The following is a 23488-nucleotide window of genomic DNA, read 5'->3' on the forward strand; positions in this document are numbered from 1 at the left end:
ACCCCCCAGTCCCAAATGCCAAGAATGTCAGGTTGAGAAACTGCTCTAAACCAAGCACTGAGCTTCCCAGAGTGTTCCTTGCCTCCTGGGGCAGACCCTGGGCCTGGGTGCACACTTATACACTCGGACACACACGCGAGGAGCCTGGAGAAGTGCCCCAGACTTCATGGGAAACGCGTTTGGAATAACGCAGGGTCAGAGGGGGCTTGGAACCCAGCCAGCATGGTTGTTTTCTCTCCTTGTGAAGCAAGCACCCCACCAGCAGCACACATTTACATGATGATTCCTGCAGACCCAGCCCTGGGCTGAGTGGACAAGTGAGTTGATTGCTGCGACCGGCGTTTCGGAGGAATGCAGAATATGGAGTTAGAAAGACCAGACTTGAACATTGGCTCTGTTACTTTCTCCCTGGGTGAGCTGGGGAAAGTAGTTGACCTCTCAGGACCTCAGTTTCCTCATCTGTAAAATGGGCGCAATACCAGCATACTAAGCTTACACAGTAGTTGAACTTATTTGGAGGAAGTAAGGGGGGAGATGGAGGGTCTGGGCAGCCACACTGTCAGCTCACACTCAGGGCTGGAACGACCCTTGGGCACAATCCACTCAGCTGCCAGGCACTCAGGAGGGGGCGAATGTCCCTGTCCTGAAGGTGACTCAACTCCTCCCTACCTTTGCCGCCTCTGTTCCTGTATCTGCCTCTGCCTCTGCCTCCCCAGTTCCTCTGCAGCTTCGGGGCTCCTGAACCTCACCACTCCACGCTAATGCACTCTGCCGTGCCTCCCTGAGAGAGGGGCCCTCACTGGTCAACCAGTCACTGGCCGCGCTTGGGGCCAGATCAGGGGCACTTCCCATGGCCCCCAAGGCCTCTAGCCCCCGTGGGAGGGGGAACGAGCTGTGTGTGAGACCCCCAGCCGAAGCCATGGCAGGGGACTCAATGGCACACAGTAGGGTCACCCTCAGGGGGCTGAGGGTGTGGCAGGTGCGGGTGGGGGAGGGAGGCGGCGCATTCAGGGGTACGTGGCCACGTATGTGCCGTCAAGGGCAGGAGGACACAGTCAGTGAAAGGAGAACCCGGTGAAGGGTAGAGCGGTGGCTTCTGGAAAAGAAGGAGGTGCACCGGGACGTGGCCTGTCCACTGAAGTGAGTAGGCTGACCGGGTGTCTGAGACTGCGTCCGTGCGTTTGGCCAGACCTTGGAGATTCGCAAAGCTCTTTTCAGCTTCCTCTTCCAGCTGATCCTCAGAAACCCCTCTGTGGTTGGAAGGACATCCTTATTTTCCAGATGTGGAAATTGAGGCCCAGCTGGGGAAATCACTACCCACTGGACATGCAAACAGCAAGGGCCAAGGCCAGGCCCGACGGCAGGTGTAACAGCAAGCTTTGTACAGCACGGCTGCCTGGAGCCAGGGCCACTTGGGAGAGCGGATGGAGGCTTCCCCTCCATGGTCTGGAATGTCTCCTTCATGGCCCGGAGCCCCGGCGCATCAGCACTTGGGGGACGTGGGCTGCTACCTTGCGAAGACAGCCACGCTGAAGCATCATCCCCTGGGCGGCCTCTGCATCAAGAGCACCGGCAGCTTTGTGGGCTGGGGGGCCGGGGGCGTGCAGCACTCCTTACTCCTTGGCACAACGGCAGGAGTAAATCCCCCCAGTCAGATACTGGAGCCCGTTAAAGCCCTGCTCCCTCTTCCAGCAGAGGACGTGGGGACTCCAGTCTCAGCAGGTCCGGGGTATCTGCTCAGAGCCCCCCAGTTTAAGGCCTGCCAAGAGAGAAATCGCATTTGGTTCTGGAAAGTTCTTCCTGGAGAAGAGTGGCCTTCTCATGGCCCTCTCTCCCCATGGGGGGCTTCCCCGCTGTCTCTGCCAGGACTCCTGTCACGTGAGGCTGTGCTTTGGAGGCTGGGGAGGGGGAGGGGGAGGGGACCGCTGCTTCTGTCAGCTGTCGCTGCCTCGCTGGCCGTAGATTGCAGGCCTACGAGTGTGGACACCAGTGACCCGCCACGTGCGTCTGCCGGCTCTGAGTGAGTGCAGTACCACCGCCGCCCCTCATCAGGCCTGCATTAAAAGCCTCAGCCCTAAGTCTGGCCGCGTGCCTCTGAGGCCCGTTTCCCTGCCGGTTTCCTGTAGGAGGAAAACCCAATGATGGTAGCACCTAGGGGTTCGTTCCTACAAAGTCGTAAGTTCTTCCTCCTCTCTCCTCTGCCTGTGGGAGTGTGGGGCACGAGCTCACACATGTCGTATAGAACTCCATTATAGAATAGAATGTAAATCATCTGTGTCTATAGAGAGAACTCTATATAGAACACTTATTATAGGATAGAATATAGAGCATACCGTATAGAACTCTCATTATAGAATAGAATATAAATCATCCGTGTCTATAGAGAGAAACGGAGATTCTAGAGACAGAGGGTATGCAGACCTCTGCGTAACCAAGTACAGACAACGTGTGTGACACATACAGAGGAAGGGGTGAGATTGGAAGGCTGAACTGTCTAGGTCTAAGTATGGATCAAAATAAAGGTCCCCCCAGAGCCACAGTGCCAGGCTTCCTTTTGTCCAGTCTGCCACTTTGGGAGCAGCTGCAAGGTTTTCGAGAGACCTGGGGGGCATCCTCTCGTCTTGGGGTGCTCGCTCAGCTGCTTGATGGCCCAGTGAGGCCGATCCCCTTCCCACTGCTCCAGCAACTCCCAGACCCCACTGGCATCGCATTGCCTTGGAGACGAGATTGAACGCACAGATGCCCAGGTCCACCCGGCCTGCTGAGTTGGCAGCTTCAGTGCGGCGTCTGGAATCCGCAGGTGATCCTGTAGCGTCAGGGTGAGTGTGTCTGGGTGACTCTGACACGGTGGGGCTGGGCTAGCATGTACTGGAAGAAGCCCTGGCAGCTTATTTGAGGGCAGACCTGCCGAGGGTGAAAGAATTGGGTCCCACAGTAGAGCAGGCCAGTTAAGAATCACCAGACTCCAGCCCAGCGAGTTGTACTGGCTTCCTCCACCCTCTCAGTTTTCAACTTCAGGGAATATCGACCCAGAGAGGGCTACCGTTGCCCGCCACTTTCCCCACCTCAATGCTGAGCCCAGGCCCTTGTCACCTGTTTCCTGAGGTCAAGACCTCCGGCCACCCCATCTGTTTCCCAGGCACCTGGCCGCCTGCTACTGGGCTGCTTTCTCGGGCTACGCTTACAGCCAGGGCCTCCGGGTCTCCACACACCAGGCTGTGAGGTCCCACATGCTCCCCGGGGGTCCCTGAAGTTGCACGAGCTGCCTTGGATGAAGAGTAACAGGCAGATACCCGCACTGGACCCCAGCTGGCAAAGCCCAGCCCCAAAGCCCCCGATCTCCTCTGACCCACTGAAAACCAGGGACTATTATCCCTGGGTACTGGAGGTGAAACAAGTCTCGGAGAATCAAAAGGTTTCCCCAAGGCCATTGCAAAAAATGTAACAGAAAGGGGCATCCTGGTATGTGTCACTGGTGTGGGAAGTGGGGGAGCTTCTCCATGGAGGGCAATTGGTCAAGGGTATCTGGAGTGGGGTGAATTGTATGTCCTTGTCCTAAGCCCTGGCCCCTGCAAAGGCAACTTTATTTGGAAAAAGAGTCTTTGTAGATATAATTAAGGATCTCAAGGTGAAATCATCCTGGATTATCTAGGTGGCCCCAAATCCTTTGACAGGTGTCCTTATAAGAGAAAGGCAGGGTGACATGTGAGACACAAAGAGACATATGGGAGAAGCCACATGAAGACGGAGGCAGAGATTGCAGTGATGCAGTCACAGCCAAAGAACGAGTGGCACCTCCAGAGGCTGGAAGAGTCAAGGAAGGATCCTTCCCTAGAGCCTTTAGAGGGAACTTGGCCCTGTCCACACGTTTTTGGCTTTTTTTTTAAAAGGTTTTTATAACACTTTTATTTATTTATTTGTTCATTTACTTATTTGTCTGAGTTTGACTATTTTATTTTATTTTAATTTTTATTGGAATATAGTTGACTTAGAATGTTGTGTTAGTTTCAGGTGTACAGCAAAGTGAATCAGTTCTACATATACATATATCCACTCTTTTTTAGATTCGAATGTGGGGTTATGTTTAACATTAGTTGCTGGTACCTGCAGGGACCACATGAAGGTTACCACCATGCTTCTCCCCAGCTGGCTGAAGGCCAATGCCTAAAGAAGGGAAAAACTAAATTGATTACCTTCCTTACCTCCAGGCTGCCTTTTCTGTCTGAGTATGTGACTTCCTGCTTGAATTCACTTCTCCTTTCTTGCCCTTATATGTAGTGCTGTTTTTTGGACAAAGGAAAGCTGGCTCTAAAATATCTGGATGTCTATGTTCTTATTCCACATTTTTATTTATTTATTATTATTTTTATTGAAGTATAATTGCCTTACAGTGTTGTGTTAGTTTCTGCTAATTATATTTTTTGACAGTTTCAATGTGTATTTCACAAAATATTGGCTACATTCCCTGTGTTGTACAATATATCCTTGTAGCTTATTTTATACATGATAGTTTGTACTTCTTAATCCCCTACGCTTATTTTTCCCTTCCCTACGGGTAACCACTAGTTTGTTCTCTATATCTGTGAGTCTGCTGCTTTGTTGTTGGCCCTGTCCACACCTTGAATCTGGATTTTCTTACCTTCAAAGCTGTGAGAGAATAATATTTCTGTTGGTTAAGCCACTTAGCTTACGGTGCTTTGTTAAGCAGCCCTTGGAGACCAATGTAGGATCACAGCCCAGATCCTGCTTCAAGGACTCGGTCCTAAGGAAGAGATGGGGAACGGATGTGCATTTAGGTCTAACGATGTACATCCCCCATAATCTCCTAAGGCTCAAAAGGAATTCAGAAGTAACTGAAATGTCCAGCGGCAGGGGATTGCCTAAATAAATGATGGCAGATCCTGAAGAAGTGATATTTTGGATGTTTGGAAGAATGTTGTAGTGCGGGGGATGACAGTCTAATGCTGGGTGGGAAGTGCAGGACACGAAGCTCTGTGTGTTAGATTGAAGTATATGAATTGCTGGTGTTCGGCCATTTTTGACCTCAACATCCACAGCGGTATGAAGGAGCTTCTAGAAGGAACATCTCTGACTTGGCGCTGGGGGCTGAGTGGAGGGATTAGGGAAGGGAGGGGCTCCTGGTCAGCAGGAACAGGAGACGGCCACCCAAGTGGGACAACGGCACGAGCTAAGGAAGCGAGCAAACCAACAGTGCATCTGCGGCTGCGCATCTCAGGCTGATCTTTATCTGGCCACGCTGGGCTGGACCTGGAGCAATCTGAAGGCTCCCCTTTTATCATCCTCCCCCAGCCTGGACCTGAGACAGGCCTGAGCCCACAGCTCTTCCTTCTCTCCCAGTGGACCCAAGGGAGGCAGCTCCCGAGCTCCCTGCTCTGGCCATCCTGACAGCCCTTCTCCGCATCCTAGGAAGAGGAAAGGGAGGGTGTGTAGCCAGAGGGAGCTGGAGACGTTCCCAAGGGAGAAGTTAGGGGCTGCTTTATGAAGAACCAGCTTCCTCGCCCACATGAGCAGTGAAAACCATGTAAGTGAACGTGACCCTTGTGACCTTGGTCTCTAGGAAGCTTAGCGGCAAATAGCCTTGTGAAAACTTCTAGCTCATAAATATGCACTTTCTTTGACTTTCCAGCTGTGGCATTCTGTTTCTGTTAATTTACTCTGACTTTGATAATATCTCAAAATCAGGTAGGGTAAGCCCTCCAGGTTTGTTCTTTTTTATCACTGCTTTGATCAGCATTCCAACTTCATTTATATTTTTCCTGACGGTGTGTCTGATTTTTTAATTTTTAACTTTTAACTTTAAATCTGGAGAGGTCCCCTAAGCCAGCCTCAAACCCTTTAACGAATCAAGTGTGACATAAACATTATTTTTTCCTCCCAAGAATGCAGAGCTGGAAAAGGCCTTGAAAATCTGCTAGCACCAAGGTTATTGCAAACTGGCAGCAAACAGGTTGAACCGGTAGAAGCCGTACTGTTTGAAATGGATGGATTTTAAAAAACTCATTTAAATTAGGGGCCCACGTTTTAAAATTGGGATAGTTCGCGTTAAAAAAGAAACCCAGATTTCCAACTCCCTTGGGACAATCAGAAGGTCTCTTGGCGCCATCGTTAGATCAGGCACCAGGTCCATCTAGACCTTCAACGAATTTACTGAGCATCTACTACATGGCAGAGGTGGCCCTGGCCACTGATGCTTTCCTGCGGTGCTCCTGTGACTTGCCTCACTATCCTGTTAACAGCCTGGTCCCCGAGAAGGTCCAGTGTGCAGCCCTTACTGGTCCAGCCACTTCCATTTACAAATGGGGAAACTGAGGCCAGAGAGGGAAAGGGACCTGCTGAAGGCCACCCAGAGACCATCGGCCATCAGGGAACTGGAACCCGGGCCTCCTGACTCCTGTTCCCAGCTACCCGGCCACCCTCACTGCCTTCAGTTGGGGGAGCCTGTTACTTTCACACCTCCCAGTTCAAGTTCATGTTATCAGCACATTCTCAGCAGCACCGGGGGCTCGCAGGCATCTGACTAATCAGAACCCAGGAAGCCTGCCAACTGAGTGACTCTGCAGACTCTTTCTAGGGTTGTATTTTTTTTTTAACTTACTGTGATGCAACCATCACCAGGCACATGCAACCCAGCCATCTCTGCACTGAAAGCAGCCATTGCAACGGATGCAGAGTTAATTGTCAGCTAACTGTCTCTGATGCGTTTGACTTCTGCCTGTACATCTGTGGGATGTTGGTAGGTTGGTCCCCCTCGCCGGGTTCTCCTCCCCCTGCTCCAGTTCCCTCTGGCGGGGTTTCTGTGGTGATTGAGGAGTGAGGAAGAGGGACTCCACTTTCTTTTTGAGAAGGTGTCTGTGGCTTCAGAGGCCCCCTGGGGCTGCTCAGATGCCCCGCCACCTGCCTCACCGGTGACATCCTCTTTGATTTGGGCATCGCACTTTCCCCTCGGCCTGGACTCGGGCCACACTTGTCTGCATGCTTGTCCTTGTCCCTTCTCTTCATGCAGGTCTTGGCTCAAAAGCCACCTCCTCAGGGTGGACTGCCCAGCCCAGTTGTTACTGAGTCCAAGCTCGCTCTGTTCACCGCACAACATACCGATGAATCGGAGACGAGGTGTTGAGGCAAAGAATCCGACTTTATTCGAAAGCCGGCAGACCGAGAAGACAGAGGACTAATGTCTCTAAATAACCATCTTATCGGGGTTTGGATGCCAGTTTCTTTTATAGCACAGAGATGGGGAGGAGATGAGAAAATAAAGTCAAAAGGGCATAAGTTTTGCAAATGTCCCCTGGAATGGCCAGCCTGGGGGAGGGGATGTGTTCATTTCTTCTTTCTTGCAGCCATCCCCAGGTGGACAGGGGCCGGATGTTTCCCTGAACAAAGGCACTCTGGTTTAACATTCAGGCAGAGGGGCAGGGTTCCCCAAGGCAGGCCATTATGTATACACAGTATCCTTTCAGTGAACAAAATCAATGGGAAGCAAAGGTTAAAGTAAAAGAAACAGATCCAACATGTAGTCCGATTGGGCTCCTCCTGTTAAACAATCCGTCTGTATCTCCTCTTCCCCCCATGTTCCTTTTGGCACGGATCTGAAATTCTATTATGTGTTTATTTGTTTCCTGTCCATCACCTGGACTAGGATGTAAGTTCCATGAGGGCGGGGACTTTGTCCTCCCCAAGGCTCAACTCCCAGAGCCCTGCACAGTGCCAGGCACATAGTAGGTTCTCAGTAAATGACTGATGACTCAGTGAATGGACTTGTGCCTCCTCTCCAGGCCCCGCCTTCCTCACCCTTGAGAATATCACCCGTCCCGTGTGGTGTCCTGCTACTTAGTGTCTGTCAGGTGACCTGTGCTTCAGAGTTCTTCCAAAAGAAAAAGGAAAAAGAACTGCTCTAGGAAAACCCTAAGTCTGGGACTGTTTGCAAGCTTCATGGTTATGTAACAAACCACCCCAAACCTCAGTGGTTGAAAACAACAATCACTTTACTTTCTCACTTTTTTTTTTTTTTTCCGGTACGCGGGCCTCTCACTGTTGTGGCCTCTCCCGTTGCGGAGCACAGGCTCCGCGGCCATGGCTCACGGGCCTAGCCGCTGCGCAGCATGTGGGATCTTCCCGGACCGGGGCACGAACCCGTGTTCCCTGCATCAGCAGGCAGACTGTCAACCACTGCGCCACCAGGGAAGCCCCACTTTCTCACTTTTATTGGGCTTAGATGGGTGGGAAATTCAGGCAGGGCTTGGCCAAGTGGTTCTTCTGCTCTACAGGGTGCTGGCTGGGGTCATTCGCTTGGCTGTGCTCAGACTGTGGGTGGGCTGGGTAAAGAGGTCCCTGGAGGCTTCATCCACGTGTCTGCTGCCTCAGTGCTCCTTCACGTGACACCTCCACCCCTTTCTCTCTCTCCCCCACCACCCGCCCATTTGGTTAGCTTGGGCTTCCTTACAGCATGGCAGCTCCAGGTCAGCCTCCTTACCTGGCAGCTGGCTTCCAAGAAAGAATGGACCAGCATGTGAGAGCAGAAGTTGCTGATCTCAAGGCTCAGCCTCGGGAGTTTATACAGCATCACTTATGCCCCAAAGGATTAAGACAAGTCACAGGGGAAGCCCTGACTCAAGGGAGGGACTGATCCCTTCCCAGGCCCTGTTTAAAGGCCCTGGTTAAAGGCATACTCCAGGGCACATGAGCTAGGGCCTCACCCAGTGCCACTAACTTGAGGATTGCAATTATTTACACCGTGTCTAAGCCAAATGATGGGCTAATACAAAGGAAGGGTTTACTGCTCAGTAAACCCTGTGTAAACTCTTACTAAGGACAAAATTGAGGGAGAATATCAGCCCAAATTAAGAGATCAGCATTTGTTATTCATTAAAATATGTGTGTTTTTTTGTTTTGTTTTGTTTTGTTTTGCGGTACGCGGGCCTCTCACTGTTGTGGTCTCTTCCGTTGTGGAGCACAGGCTCCGGACGCGCAGGCTCAGTGGCCATGGTTCACGGGCCCAGCCGCTCCGCGGCATGTGGGATCTTCCGAGACCAGGGCACGAACCCACGTCCCCTGCATCGGCAGGCGGACTCTCAACCACTGCGCCATCAGGGAAGCCTTTAATTACCTCTTTAAGACCTCTATCTCCAAATATGGTCACATTCTGGGGCACTGGGGGTAGAACCTCAACATATGATTGGGGGGCACATAATTCAGCCCATAATAAACCGCCACCTAGAATTTGTTTTGAATGTCAAGACTGATGACCCCACACGTGCACCCAGAGGGCATGGGGAGGTTTATTGTTCACATAATGAGACTTGCTGGGGAGGACAAGGCAGGGTCCCAAGCTGGTCCAAAAATGGCCGGAGAAAGCAGGAATGGGAGGCCGGCTTGGGGTTTTTACAGTGGCTGGTGGGAGGGGCTGGGGTGAGGATTGAACTACCAGCGGGCTTTCTCATCAGCTCGCCCAGACGTGGGGCAGAAGGGGGAGGAGGGATGCGACTGAGAAGCAGTCAGCCGCCAAGTATCAGAAAGTGGAGTGAGTCTCCATCACGAGAGCCTGCTGCAAATCCCTATATGTGCACAGTCTTTCATAAAGCCCCACCCTCCCTTATCTCACTATCCTTAAGAGCCCTAAATGGGCTGTCAGAGCCCAGGTGGCTCTGAGCTGAGGGGTCCGGAGGGGCTCAAAGTCTAGATTGTGTGTTCTACCTGCCTTTGGTTAGACCTGCACAGAGCCAGCAGTGCTCACAGAAGGGCCTGGTGGGGGCTGGAGACATGGGAGGGAGGGAGACAGAGTTTGAAAGACTCAGCTGGGCCTTGAAGACAAGAGATCCTCATCCCCTCCCTCCCCTCTTAGTCCAGAATGACTTTCACCTTCTGGAATCACCTGCTCAGGATCAGATAGGAAATCCTCATGGCTAAGATGCTGCTGCTCTGCACAGTCAGAGAGAGGAGTCTAATGCCCTTGAATCAGACCAAACCACGATCAACCTACATGCCCCCTCCTCCATGAAGCCCGCCCTGTCTCTCCCTTCCAATCCCTTGCTCTAAGGCGTATGGACGTGCCTGGGGCTGCCTCATGCTGTTGCAGTTCTTGGTCACACCTCGTCTCCTGCCCCCTAAGGTCAAGGTGGTGTCTTGTGCACCTGTGTGTCCCGGATGCTGCCTCTCCCATCCTCTCCCACCCCCTGTCCTTCATGCCCTGACCCTCAGGCACACTGGGGTCTCTGCACCCATCATTATTCCATGATTGTTTCTTCTGCAGAACATTTTTTCATGCTGTTCCCCTATCTGGAACACTGTTCCCTGCTCTAACCCTTCTCCTTTAACTTGGGAACTCCTCATCCATCTCAGCTCTGATGTCCCTTCCCCAGGACACCCTTCCTAACCCCCATCCCCACCTGCGGCCAGAGTAATTCCCTGTACAGTCAATCCTAACTCCTGAACTTATTCTTCACAATTATGTCCTACAGTGTGCGTATCCAGCCAATGAGAATGTAACAATGCTGTTCACCATAGCAGAAGCTCAGCAAGGAACTGGATGATTGATTGAATGAATGAAGGAAGGAAAGAATGGATTCAGAGATCAGCTGAAGTCTTCTCCTCCTTGAGCCATATGGCCTGAGAAGGAGCCAGACATCACCCCTACCTGCAGCTGTCCCAGAGTGATCCAAGGGTGCTGAGGTTCCCTGATTACTGGCAAGAGAGCAGCTTCAGCTCCATGATTAGAGAGGAAATGAGCGATTGGATTCCTGGACCAAGGAGGCATCTGTTCCCGCCTTTGCTCCTGGGGTGCGCCGTCCTTGCTGTTCCCACCTTTGCTCCTGGGGTGCGCTGTCCTTGCAGTCTACCATGTGACATCTTAGGAGGTTCCATCACAGAACCACGCCACTATAAAGCTGGCAGGCTTCTCAGAAACCACGTAGTCCAGGACTGCACACTGGAAGCCCTGGGCAGGATCTAGCCCCTCGATGGGTCTTGCCTGGCCACAGAGAGCTGATACCAGTTCCGCGTGCCCACTGTTTCCCACCATGTCACCCCGGAAGCTGCCTTCCCAAGTTTGTGAAGGCGCTGGAGTTTGCTGCCCCTGGTCTGGCCCAACTCTTTATTTGCAGGGGCAGGGATATGGCTGAAATGGTGGTGCGGGGCAACAGAAACCCAGAGAGGGGGATGGTAGTACTTAAGTTCACGTGGCAGTTGAGGGTCAGAGTGGAGACCAGGCCCACTAAGGGGCTCCCTTGAGCCACAGGAAAAGCAAGTATCAGGTGAACCTCAGCAAATAACACAAGCAGGAAGGGGTGAACTCTCTTGGGCCCCCCAGGAGGGAAAGGGGGTTCTCCTGGGAGGAGGTGAGCCAACTTGCAGTGAGTTTTCTCTCTCTATTGAGACTCCACACTGTACCCATGGGTCGGTTCATTAATAATTACCTAATCAGGGAGGTGGTAGGTGGTACAGAGAGGTTTCTCCAATCTTCCTGGGCTTGATAAATCCAAGCCACATCTAGAGCTCAGACAGGCACCCAGGGGCCGCTCCAGGATTGACTGTGCCGTGAGTAACCCTACGAGGGTCACAGTAGAGACTAAAAGGAGGATGACCAGCTGTCCCAGTTTGCCTAGGACTGGGAGTTCTGGGACGAGACTTTCAGCGCTAAAAGTAGGAAAGTCCTGGGCAAACTGGAACAATTGGTCACCCTAATTAGAGGTGACAAAGGCTAGAAAGACCCCTACATATGACTGCACCAACCTCCTTGCTGCACTGGGCAAGGAACTGGTGCTCAGACCCAGAAGAGCCTCCTGCAAGGCCACGTACAGCTGGGGACCCAGGTCTTCTGGCTCCAGCTGCTTTTGGAGGGCTCCTGTCAGAGCTTCTGGGTAATCTCACTGCAAAGCTGGTGAGAAGGGTGTGAGAGGGGGTGAGGAGTGGTTGGTATAGGTTGGTAGGAAGCCATGTTAGGGGGAGGGGTGTTCCTTGTTATGGTCCCTCTCCAGCGAGCACAGCAAAGTTGAGTAGATGTAATAGTGACTGTATGGTCCCCACAGCCAAAGATATTTACTATCTGGCTCTTTATAGGAAAAGTTTTCTGACCTCTGGTCTGGGTGAAAAATGATGGAGAGTTGAGTGAGGGTCAAGAGGGACTGAGAGATTAAATGGGGTGGGATGGATGGAAGGCCAGATGGATGTTAGGGGTGACAACTGGGTTTGGGGCTGAGAACTAGGTAATGGTAGGGCCACTTGATGGGGCAGAGAAGATTTGGTGGAGAAAATCGAGCATCCTGTTCGGGGCAGGTTAAGTTCATTAGGGAAAGGGACGAATTCTATGCCTGAGACTTTGGACAAATCATGTGTTGAGCATCGGTGATCTCATCTGTACAGAGTGGTGATAAGAATACCAGCTCTGTTGACCTCTACCTGGATAAGAGGGTCAAACAAAATGGCATAAAGGCGATTTTGCAAAGTGTAAAGCACACCACGGATGTCTGTGGGGTAGTCGCTAACATAGCCTTTGGCGTGAGCACCTTTGACGTGATGGGTCACTGGGCTAAGGAAATAAACTCAGATGGTGCAAGGCACCCCAGGCTGAGAGTCCGGAGACCTGTGTTCTAGCTCAGATATTTACTAGTTCGGTGACTTGGTTAAGTCACTTTTGGAGTCTCTGTTTCCCCTTCTCTGTAATGAGAATGGAGTCCAGTGCCGTGCAGAGCTCACAGAGATGGGAAAGGAAATGGGATGGTGGACAACGAGCTGCTTTGTAAATCTGAAGCCCTGCTACAGAGTGTCGTGGCCCCACACACGTGGAAGTACTGGGTGTTTGCTACTCCCCTGCAAGCTCATCTGCAGGAGTTGAGAGTATCACTTAGATCCCTGGGGCCCTGCCTTCTGCCTGGCATCTCAGTGGGGTTGGGCCTTCTGCTGGGGAGTTTCCTGGGCACATTCTTTCCTCTTGTAGACCTGAGAGCACAGAAGGTGCATCTTGCCGACTGCCTGCTCCTCCGTCTGGCTGGACTACTGGTCCTTTCTCAAGGTCAGCGGCATCCCGAGCATCACGGCCAGGGTCACATCCACTGCCCCCATCAGGAGGCTCCAGGCACAGGTGAGGGCTCCCCCAGCCTCAAGGTCACTGCAGGCAATACTGCCTTTGCTCTCCGCTTCTACCACCTGATGGCTTCCCAACCCTATGGGAGCAACGTCTTCTCCCCGCTGAGCATCTTCGCCACCTACGCCATGCTGTCCCTTGGGGTCCGCTAGCACAGCCGGACCCAGATCCTCGAGGGTCTCGGCTTCAACCTCACAGAGGTGTCAGTATCTGACAGGGGCTTCCAGAACCTGCTGCACACCCTCCACCTCCCGGCCGACAGGCTGGAGATACGCGTGGGCAGCACCCTGTTGTTGAGCCTGGAGCTGCCGCTCCTTCCGAGATTCCTTAACGACTCCATGACCTTCTATGAGTCCAAACTCTTCCACACCAACTTCGACGACTCTGAGGGCACAGCCCAGCTTATCAACAACCAAGTCAGGGAGGAAACTCGAGGGAAGATTGTGGATTTGGTCAACGAGCTCAGCGCGGATACCACGATGGTGCTGGTGAATTACATTTACTTCAAAGGTAAGAGTCAATTCGTTGGTGGGTCCTACATCTTCCCTTTCCCCCTAATTTGTTGAAGGATCACATAGAAACTACCCCCAAACAGAAAGTGGGTGGGTTGGGTCTTATAGGGTTGAGCAGCCTTCTGAAAATTTAATGTTAGAGCCTCAGATAGTTAAGTTTGTGTAGTATTGATTTCCACCCCCTTCATATCTTTAGACATATTTTCTTATTTTTTTAAAAAAATAACAGCAATGTATGAAGTGCATTCTACCCAATGGTGACAAGTTGAACTGCTGGATTCATATCCAGCTTTGCCACTTACCAACAGTACAAACAGGGCAGGTTGTTTGCTTGAAGGACTCTTATAAGGATATGAGTCCCTGCTTCAAAGTTTTGTTTCTGAGAATCAAATGATGTCACATATTTGAATACTCCTTAGAAGAGGGCCTGAAGGGATCAGCAAACTACAGCTCCTGGCCACACCTGAAGGCCACGTGTTTTTGTAAATAAAGTTTTATTGGCACACAGCCACGCCCATTCATTTCTGTATTATCTCTGGCTGCTTTCACGGGACAGAGATTACTAGTTGCTACTGAGACAGAATGACCTGCAAAGTGTAAAATATTTACTTTCTTGCCCTTTGCAGAAGAAGTTTGCCAATCCCTGACCATTATATATGCTCAATAAATAGAGTATTTATAATTATTCTAATGATAACAATTTTGAAGACCTTTAAAAATACATATAAGTATAAAAGAAAAAATAAAAATTGCCCAGAATCCTACCTTCCTGAGGGAACCAACATTAACATTTTAGCCTAATTCCTTCCAGTCTTCCATTCACACACATGTATTAATAGAGTTGAAATCACAGGTAGGAACAGTTTTGTACAGTGTGTATCACTTAGGGTGCCATCCAGGAAGCATGGTCACCGTGAGTGGGAAGGGAAAGGGGTTGTGAGAGGAATTAGTCCTGGCATGTTTGTGGGTAGGACTCGGGAAGTGAAGGTCTGGAGGAAGAGGGAGTTGGAGGGACAGAGAAAAAGTCACTGGAGCCGGTGGACACGTTGGAATGTATCAGGAAATCTACATGCCAGGCACATCCAGCCGCCAGAGTGGTTCCATGTAAGGAGAGCTTGGAGAGAGGCCCAGGTTGAGCACCTGGCAGTGGTCTGGAGACACTGTTGGTCAGCAGGGTAGAGCTGGACAATGAACTTGGCGGAGAGCATAGGTGAGCTGGAGCACACAGCCCCTCTGGTCTGTTCATCATTTCGTCTGCCTTCAGCGGGCAATGGCTGCTTCATATCTGCCTCTCAATCCCCTGCTGTAACCACCTTGAATCTACAGGAAACAGATTCTGGGGAACAGTCCCAGACTAATAATCCAGCCAAACTGGTCACTGCTTGCATTTTTACATGTGGAATTTTCAGGCACCACTGAAAACTTAAAAAAAATTTTTTTTAAATTCTGCAATAAGTATAAATTCATAGGGAGTTGCAAAGTTGTACAGAGTGGTTCCATGTACCTTTCACTCAGATTCCTCTAGATAACATCTTACGTAACTGTAGTACAGTAGCAAACCAGGAAGCTGACTTGGTGATGATCTATAGACTTTATTCGGATGTTATCAATTTTCACATGCACTCATGTGTGTGTGTGTGTGTGTGTGTGTGTGGTTTTACACTATTGAAAACTTTATTTAGATCTCATTTTAGTGGCTGCACTATATTCTATTGACTCCATTCCATTTAAAATATAATATAACTTACATGTGTAGTATACACCATCACCACACCCAAAGCTCTGGCCAGAAATAATGAAGATTTTGGTGCTCTCTTCCTGAAAGAGACCTCGCTGCAGTTGCGTTACTGCTCGTGGCACAGAGAAGGAGGTGCTCCAGAAATAGACAGGAAATAGACATCCTGCCCTCCGACACATCTGCCCGTCACTCTGGGGACACAAATGTAGCCCCAAGACCTCAGTCCAGGTCACATGGTGATAGTAGTAGAACAACTGTGGCTTATCTTAAAAAACGGAAAGTCCCTAGAAGAAAACAAACCAAAGATATGCAGAATCTCTGTAGATAAAATTATATTGAGAGATATTAAAGTCGACAAATAAAAAATAGATATACCGTATTTCTGAATAGGAAGACTTAACATGGTAAAGTTGTCGGTTCCCGCCCAAATTGATCTAAATGTTTTAAAGTAATCCCAACAGGTTTTTAAAAGATTCTTTTTGGTACCAGTTAACAAGTTGATTCTAAAGTGTATATGGGAGAGCAAAGGGCCAAGAATAGTTAAAAAGAAAGAATCTGTCTGCTGGGGAGCAATACTGGTTATAAATATTAATTTAGACTGTGTGGTATGCATAGACCAATGGGACGGAACAGAGAGGCTGGAATGGAACCCAGAAATGGCTCCATGGATATATGGACATTTGATACTTGACCAAGCCTGCGTGATAGAGCATTGAGAAAAAGCATAGATTTTTATTATTTATTTTAATTTTTATTTTTTTATTAGTTTCTGCTTTATAACAAAGTGAATCAGTTATACTTATACATCTGTTCCCGCATCCCTTCCCTCTTGCATCTCCCTCCCTCCCACCCTCCCTATCCCACCCCTCCAGGCGGTCACAAAGCACCGAGCTGATCTCCCTGTGCTAAAAAGCATAGATTTTTAAAAAGCAGTCCTGGGACAGTATCCTCATGGAAAAAAAATGATTTTGTACCCCTCCATCCTACAGATCATAAGCATTCACTGCAGGTGAAGTAAAGTCCTAAATGCAAAAGGTAAGAGTAAACCTTGTAGATGAAATAGGGGAGTATCTTCATGACCTGGAGGTAGGAAAATTTTTCCTAAGCAGGACACAGAGATCGAACCATAAAGGAAAAACCTGATATGCTCACTGCATAAAGTGAAGAATTTCAATCATCAAAACACACAATTATGAAAGTGAAAAGACAAGTCAGAGAGGAAGAGAACACATTGGCAACACACAGAACTGATAGACAACTAGTGTTCAGAGAACTCCTGCAAATCACTAAGAAACAGCCTTATAGAAATATGGGTAAAAAAGTGAACTAGCACTGAACTAAAAAATAATAATAAAATAAATAAAAAACCAAACAAAACCCCAAAACCAAAAAAAAAATCCCCCCAAACTTCTAGTTGATCCATGAACATACTAAAGACTACTCAACCTTATTTTTTTTTTTGCGGTACGCGGGCCTCTCACTGTTGTGGCCTCTCCCGTTGTGGAGCACAGGCTCCGGACACGCAGGCTCAGCAACCATGGCTCATGGGCCCAGCCCCTCTGTGGCATGTGGGACCTTCCCGGACCGGGACACGAACCCGTGTCCCCTGCATTGGCAGGCAGACTCTCAACCACTGAGCCACGGGGGAGGCCCTACTCAACCTTATTTTAAACCAAGAAAGTGCATGTCAAAACCACAGTGAGCTACCACTCTATGAACATCAGGTTGGCAAAATTATTTAAGTCCAATGATTTCAAGTCATCGGTGAAGACAGGAAACAACCTTGCTGATATCCTCTGGGGTCTCTTATGTTAGAGCCTATCTGAACCCCCAGATCCATTCCCCAGGCAGGTCAGGTACTGAACGGATGAGATGGTGGAGGGTGAGTCTTGAGTGATGATGGGGGGATGCACTCCCGGGCTGGAGGATCGGCTTGTCGGTCCACGGCTGCTCTGTATCTTCTTCCCTCCAGCTCTGTGGGGGCCGCCATCCATCCCCTTGATGACCGCTCCCCATGACTTCTATGGTGATGAGGATACAGTAGTCCAGGTGCCTGTGATGCTGCAGGATACCCAGCACCACTGGTATGTTCACGACAGATTCTTGCTCCGTTCGGTGCTATGGATGGATTACAAAGGAGGCGCAACAGCCGTTTTCATCCTTCCTAACTGAGAGAAAATGGAGCAGGTGGAAGAGGTTTTGACTCCAGAGATGCTGACAAGGTGGAGGTCATCTGCCTCAGAAGAGGTAATCCATCAGGGCATCGTGCGGTGCAGAGTCTGCAGCAGTGCCCTTCACATGGACCCTTCCAATGAAAGCCAGTGCCCCACATGGGAGTGGAGGGGATCGCCAAATTATGGAAGAATTCTTACTTCCTTCAAGACTTCCCTTGGGTTTCCTTAAATAAGGAACACTCCTATTGTACCCAAAATGTGATTTCGCTCTCATCAGTGAAAAGAGAAGCAGACTAGGAGTTAGGAGTCTGGGTTCTAGATGTAGCCCTTGTACTGCACAAGCCTGGGGTGAAGTGACACTGGCTCTCTGAGGGTCCACCCTGTGCAATGCATGGGTAGACTTCCCGTCAAGATGGCTGACTGAGCTGGCGTAGAGAGGTTTCCACCCACCCCAGGAAATAGCAGGGAAGCTTTCACGTCACCATGGGGCTATGAGCAGGAAACGTCTCCAGCCACACATAAGAAAAAGACCTCAGGCCAAGGCCACATGTGGATGGAAGATTCACACAGCCCATGTGGTGGAGGAATTCCACCCAAAGAAATCAATGGGTCCCAAACAAGGGAAAAGCACGGGGCCTCATCAGAGACAAAGGCAAAACTGCCACACCAGGAGACTTGCATCTCCCTGGGCACCTGGCATGTCTGCAGAAAACAACCTCTGCTGAAGACGAACTCCCAAAGGAAGGAGGTCCTGCAGACGGCAGGCCCTGAGGGCAAAGAAGGAGCCTGGCTTTAAGCCCCTGACAGCACTCATCTGAGGGAGCGGCACAGGCAAAGTGTGTTTGTGACCCCAGAACCCAGATGGAATGTGGGCAGTGAGCACACGCAGTCAAGGAGAGCACAGCCAGCTGGGACACTTGGCTAATTCCTGAGTCCAGTGTTTTAACCCAGTGCCTCTTTCAGGTATTTTTACAGGAAGCTCAAGTTGTATATCCCCAAATTCTCCATTTCTAGTTCCTATAAATTAGATCAGATTTTGCCCAAGCTGGGCATCACGGACTTGTTCTTGTAGCGGGCTGACTTGTCTGGCATCACTGAACAGCTAAACCTGCAGGTGTCCAAGGTAAGTCATCAATGGATATCAACTCCTAGAGAGCTCAGAGGGGAACCTCCACCTCTTGGAAGGAGCTGGGTGCTGGGTGCTCTCCCTGCCACCACGTGAAGTCTCAGAGTCCAAGTTTTATTTAAGCATCCACTGGCATAGGGAGCAAAGAACAAACCCACCATGTGCTGGGTGTGGTACTTGGTGCTGCAGATCTAGGGTCCATCAGGTCCCTGCCCTCAGAGAGCTCTTCCAGTCAAGTCCAGGAGACAGCGCCCTCATAGATCATGGCAACTGAGAGTGACAAGTGCAATGACAGAAACAGAGGAAGGATACAGATGAGGCTGAGTTGTGTGTGTGTGTGTGTGTGTGTGTGTAGCATAAATTTCTTAGACCAGAGAAAGGGACCTATGACCTCAGCTACATACAACAAAGGTGCACTAGAGGGTAGAGTCTTGGGTTTGAGAGTTCAAATTCCAGTTCTGCCTCTTATGGCCTTAAAGGGTTACCCAGTCTCTGGATTTATTTTCCACATCTATAAAACAGACATAATACATTGACCTCTTAGGATGGTTATGAAGATTAAAAAGAGCATAGGCACATAGTACGTGCTCAATTAATGATTGCGATGGTTATGTATGAATAAGAGGTCATTCAGCTCAATAACCACCCCCCCAGTATAGATATTCTTGCTGTGATACCCCAACAAGTGGCTTTGATCTTCAGTGGTCTCTGGTTCCCCTCGTCTTCCCTAAGCCCCAGCTCATGCTCTCTCGGAGGTAACGCTTGTGATTTCCTTCCCAGAGTTTCCACAAGGCCATCCTGGAGGTGGATGAGGTTGGCACCCAGGCTGCAGCAGCCACCAGTGGCGTTGTCACCTTCTGGTCCCGGGACAATCACCAAGCCCTTTGGTTTAACCAGCCCTTCCTTGTGGTGATCTTTTCCACCAACACCCAGAGATTCCTCTTTCTGGGAAAGATTGTCAACTCCACGAAACCATAGCCCTCCAGGGCTGGCTTGTCTGTTACAAGCAGGAGGACTTGGCCTGGAGGGCTGAGTTTGAGCAGCTCTGGATTTGGAGTGAGGGATGCAGAAGCTGCTGAGGATCCCGGGCAGAAGTTGTTGGTGAAGGTGAGGGATGTGGGTGGTACCAGACCGGTGTGGACTGACACCCAGCTCCTCAGGGCTATGACACCTCACACAGATCATCTAACCTCTTTGAACAGGTTTCCACCCCGGAAAGTGGCAGAAACCCCCCAGGGTAGTTGTACAGATTAAACGAAATGATGGCTCTGAGCAACACGGCTCTGAGCTGGGCGGGGCAGCCTCAGGAGTCACCGACAGATGGAAGGTCCCACAGGAGGACATCGCTCAGCAAGACCAGCCCAGAGTTAATCACACCAGCTCCAGGCTACAGGGTCAAGGACCTGCAAGTGCTCAGCACCCAGAGCCCTCCAAGGCTCAGAGGAATGCACACCCCCCTTGCCGCCCCCTGGTTTAATTGGTCCATCTCCCCCATGCGCTTGCTGGGATGTTGGATTCTGTTTCTTAACAGCCAGGCAAGAAATAAAGTCAGGCCCAGGCTGACGCACTCCCCCGCCTGCCCCTACAGAGGCAGGGGGTGGGTGGATTTAAGAGTCCCAGACAAGCCTGCAAGAAGATGCAGGCCTAGGGTTACTATGGCAACGACACCGCTGGGGTGATGTGTGAAAGTGAAGCCCTGGTGTGAAAAAGGTGAGAAAAGGGAGGCAGTCACCCACCCCCCCACCCCCGGTTTAGCCTTGAGGGTGATGCCTCCTCATTTTGCTTTAGCTCATCCCTCCCCTGCTCAGAAGGACTCAATGGCTCCCTATTGCCTACAGGATAAAGTTCACACTCCTCTAACTGCAGTCAAGGTCCTCCCTGATCTGGTCCCTGCCTGCCTCTCGTGCCCCAGCCCCTCCTCTTGCTCTCATGGACCGAATGACTGCAGTCACGGAAACTCTTGCTGTCTTTCCAGGTTGCCCATAACTTCCCACCTTCGGGCCTCTGGTCCCCGCAGACCCCCATCACCCAGAATGCTCCCTTCCCCATCCCTGAGATTCTACCAGGATTTCCAACAAACGCCTCCTCCCCTCCTTAAGGCAGACTGTCATCCTACCAACAGACATGATTGGCTGATATTAATCTCTGCCCCGCATCCCGGCCAACCCTCGTCCCTCTTAGAAGGAGCATCTCAGAGGCAGGACCCTGTTCACCCTGCATTCTCTTCACTCACCCCAGTAACTGGCCTCAGCGCTGATCGTATGGTCTGGTATGTGGCTGAGGCCCAACCAATAGTTGGTGAATGAATGAATGAATGGAAAAGGCTTGCCCTGAGCAAGGTCCTCAAGCTATTTGTTCTGCATCACCACCCCCTGACACATCCCCGGAATTGATTGGGTAAATATTTAGTCCAGCTTCTCAGATTTCAAAATGCCCTTTTGGAGCATTAAAAAAAGAGATCTACGGGGCTGTGTGTGACCTATGTTTTACCTCTCGGGAGGCACACTTCTTTGGGACCGGGCGGGTATGCTAGCGATTTCTGTCATTCTCCTCTGGCAGGAAAGGCGAAATCTTTTTTGTACTTTGTGATGGGAGGGCAGAGGGAGGCAAGTGAGTGTCATGAGTGTCATCGTGGAGCCTGGGGGACCCAGGTGCTAGTGGAGGGACGAATTTCATGGCCCTCGTAAGCAGGTGTGGAGAGAAGCATCATGGGTTCATTTGGTTATTCATTCTCTCATTCAACAAAGAGTTACTGAGTGGAGATTGGCCACTAGCCAGGAAGCCAGAGGGATTTCCTCAGTGGAGGAAGAGGCACTTGAAATTTGGGGTGAGACAGAAAGCCTGCAGTCCCAGCCTCTCCGTTACCTGTGCTGAGGGGCTAGCTCGAACCTCTCCGGATCTCAGTTTCTGCACCTGTAAGTGGGCGTGTAATCCCACTGCAGCTGTAGCAGTGGGGGGCGGGGTGGTGGATGGACGTGGGATCCTTGGAAGATACTGGCCTGGGAGCCGCTAGCTCTGACTGCGCATGTGAACGTGTGAACATGTGGAGGGCAGGAGGGTGTCTGCTCCATCCCTGGCTGCCTGGGAAGGTGAGGAGTCCTTTTCCGAGACAGAGAAGGTCTAAGACTAATGGTTTCCAAGCTCTGTGCGCCTGCAACGAGCAAGGCACAGTGACAGACGCTTTCCGGGAGTTACCAAGGGGCCACAGAACATCTGAGCGTAGAACCTGGACTTTGGAGTCAGAATGCCTGTGTTTGAACCTGGAATCTACCAATGACGGAGTATACTACTTGGTTAGTGTATTAGTTCTGCTCTAACAAAGGACCACGTCGGAGTGGTTTAACAACAGAAATGTACTGTTCCACTCTTCTGGAGGCCAGAAGATCAAGGTGATGGCAGAGTTGACTCCTTCTGAGGCTGTGAGGGAGCATCTGTCCCAGGCCTCTCCCCTGGATTCTGGGGGCTTGCTGGCCATCTTTGGTGTTCCTTGGCTTCTAGATCTCTGCCTTCATATTCACATGGCATTCTCCCTGTGTGTGTGTCTCTGTCCAGATTTCCCCCTTTTACAAGGACGTCAGTCTTATTGGATTAAGCACCCACCTTAGTTCAGTATGACCTCATCTGAACTAATTACATCAGCAACAACCTTATTTCCAAATAAGGTCACATGCTGAGATACTGGTGGTTAAGTCTTCAATTCTGGGGGGACACAGTTGAACCCATGACATGGTGTGGGACTTGGGCCACCCCTCTGTGCCTCAGTTCCCTCACCTGTAAAATGGAAATGATGCTACCTAACACATAAGCCTACTGTAGATTCTGGATGAGGTTCTGTATGTAAAGCACACATCTTTGCTGTTCCACAAATGTTCATTATTGTTATTTCATTTTATCTTTGATCACAACTCTCCTCTAAAGCAGGGTCACAACTTCACATGCCTGCCAGAGCTAGCAAGTCACCTGAACAGGTAAAGTGGGCTGACGGTGGTGGGGACCAGGCAGGTGGAATAGTAAGAGCCCCCATTGAAAGGCATTTCTGTTCCACATTGTCACACACACACTCAGGGGGGTGACAGAACCCAGCTCTGCCCAGGGTGAGACTTGCCTATTGGGAATGGTGCTCTCTGTTGCTCTTGAGGTCAATGGAAAAATAAATCTAGCATGACTTACTGGGTCCTTTAGATTCCCATATTCTGGCCACTGGCCATCTTACTCTCTCACCCCAGTTGTCATGGACTGAATTGTGTCCTCTGAAACTTCATATATTGAAGCCTGAACCCCCAACGTGATTGTATTTGGAGAAAGGGCCTTTAAGGATGTAATAGAAGTTCAATGAGGTCATAAGGATGGGGCCCTAATCCCACTGAACTAGTATCCTTATAAGAGGAAGAGACACCAGAGCTTGCTTCTCCTCCCTCGCTTTCTCTCTCCCCCTCTTTCTCAGTCCCCCCATATGTACACAGAAGAGGCTGTGTGAGGATTCAGCAAGAAGGCACCATCTACAAGCCAGGAAGACAGATCTCACCAGAAATTAACCCTGACATCACCTTGATCTTGGACTTCCAACCTCCAGAACTGTGAGAAACACATTTCCGCTGTTTAAGCCTCTCAGTTTGTAGTACTTTGTTCTGGCAGCCAGAGCAGACTAATCCATGCCCTGAGACACCCTCGAAACTTTTCCAAGAGTACCCATTCCCAGCCCCCGTTCCTTCAGAACCCTTCTGAGTGACAATAGGCAGTCAGGGTTTGCCCCGTTCCCCAAATTCTCAAGATAGTCCTTAAAACGTAAGGACTGGGACATGGTACGTGGGGTGTCTCCACAGACAGGCACATGGGCTGGAG

At 50.4% G+C, this 23488-nt stretch overlaps 1 protein-coding gene across 1 annotated transcript; it reads left to right on the forward strand.

Moving 5' to 3' along the window:
- Positions 1 to 1451: 1451 nt before the first annotated feature.
- Positions 1452 to 19624, forward strand: SERPINA4 (serpin family A member 4; the record flags this gene model as incomplete). The annotated part of the gene is given in 10 exon segments (XM_082618801.1): positions 1452 to 1580; positions 1693 to 1878; positions 1963 to 2020; positions 12950 to 13245; positions 13249 to 13606; positions 17319 to 17515; positions 17519 to 17568; positions 18484 to 18589; positions 18593 to 18643; positions 19427 to 19624. Coding segments are annotated over 10 exon segments (1629 nt in total).
- Positions 19625 to 23488: the final 3864 nt, after the last annotated feature.

This window comes from Mesoplodon mirus (assembly GCF_964341445.2).
Source record: "Mesoplodon mirus genome assembly, chromosome: 4".
Taxonomy (NCBI): Eukaryota; Metazoa; Chordata; class Mammalia; order Artiodactyla; family Ziphiidae; genus Mesoplodon; species Mesoplodon mirus.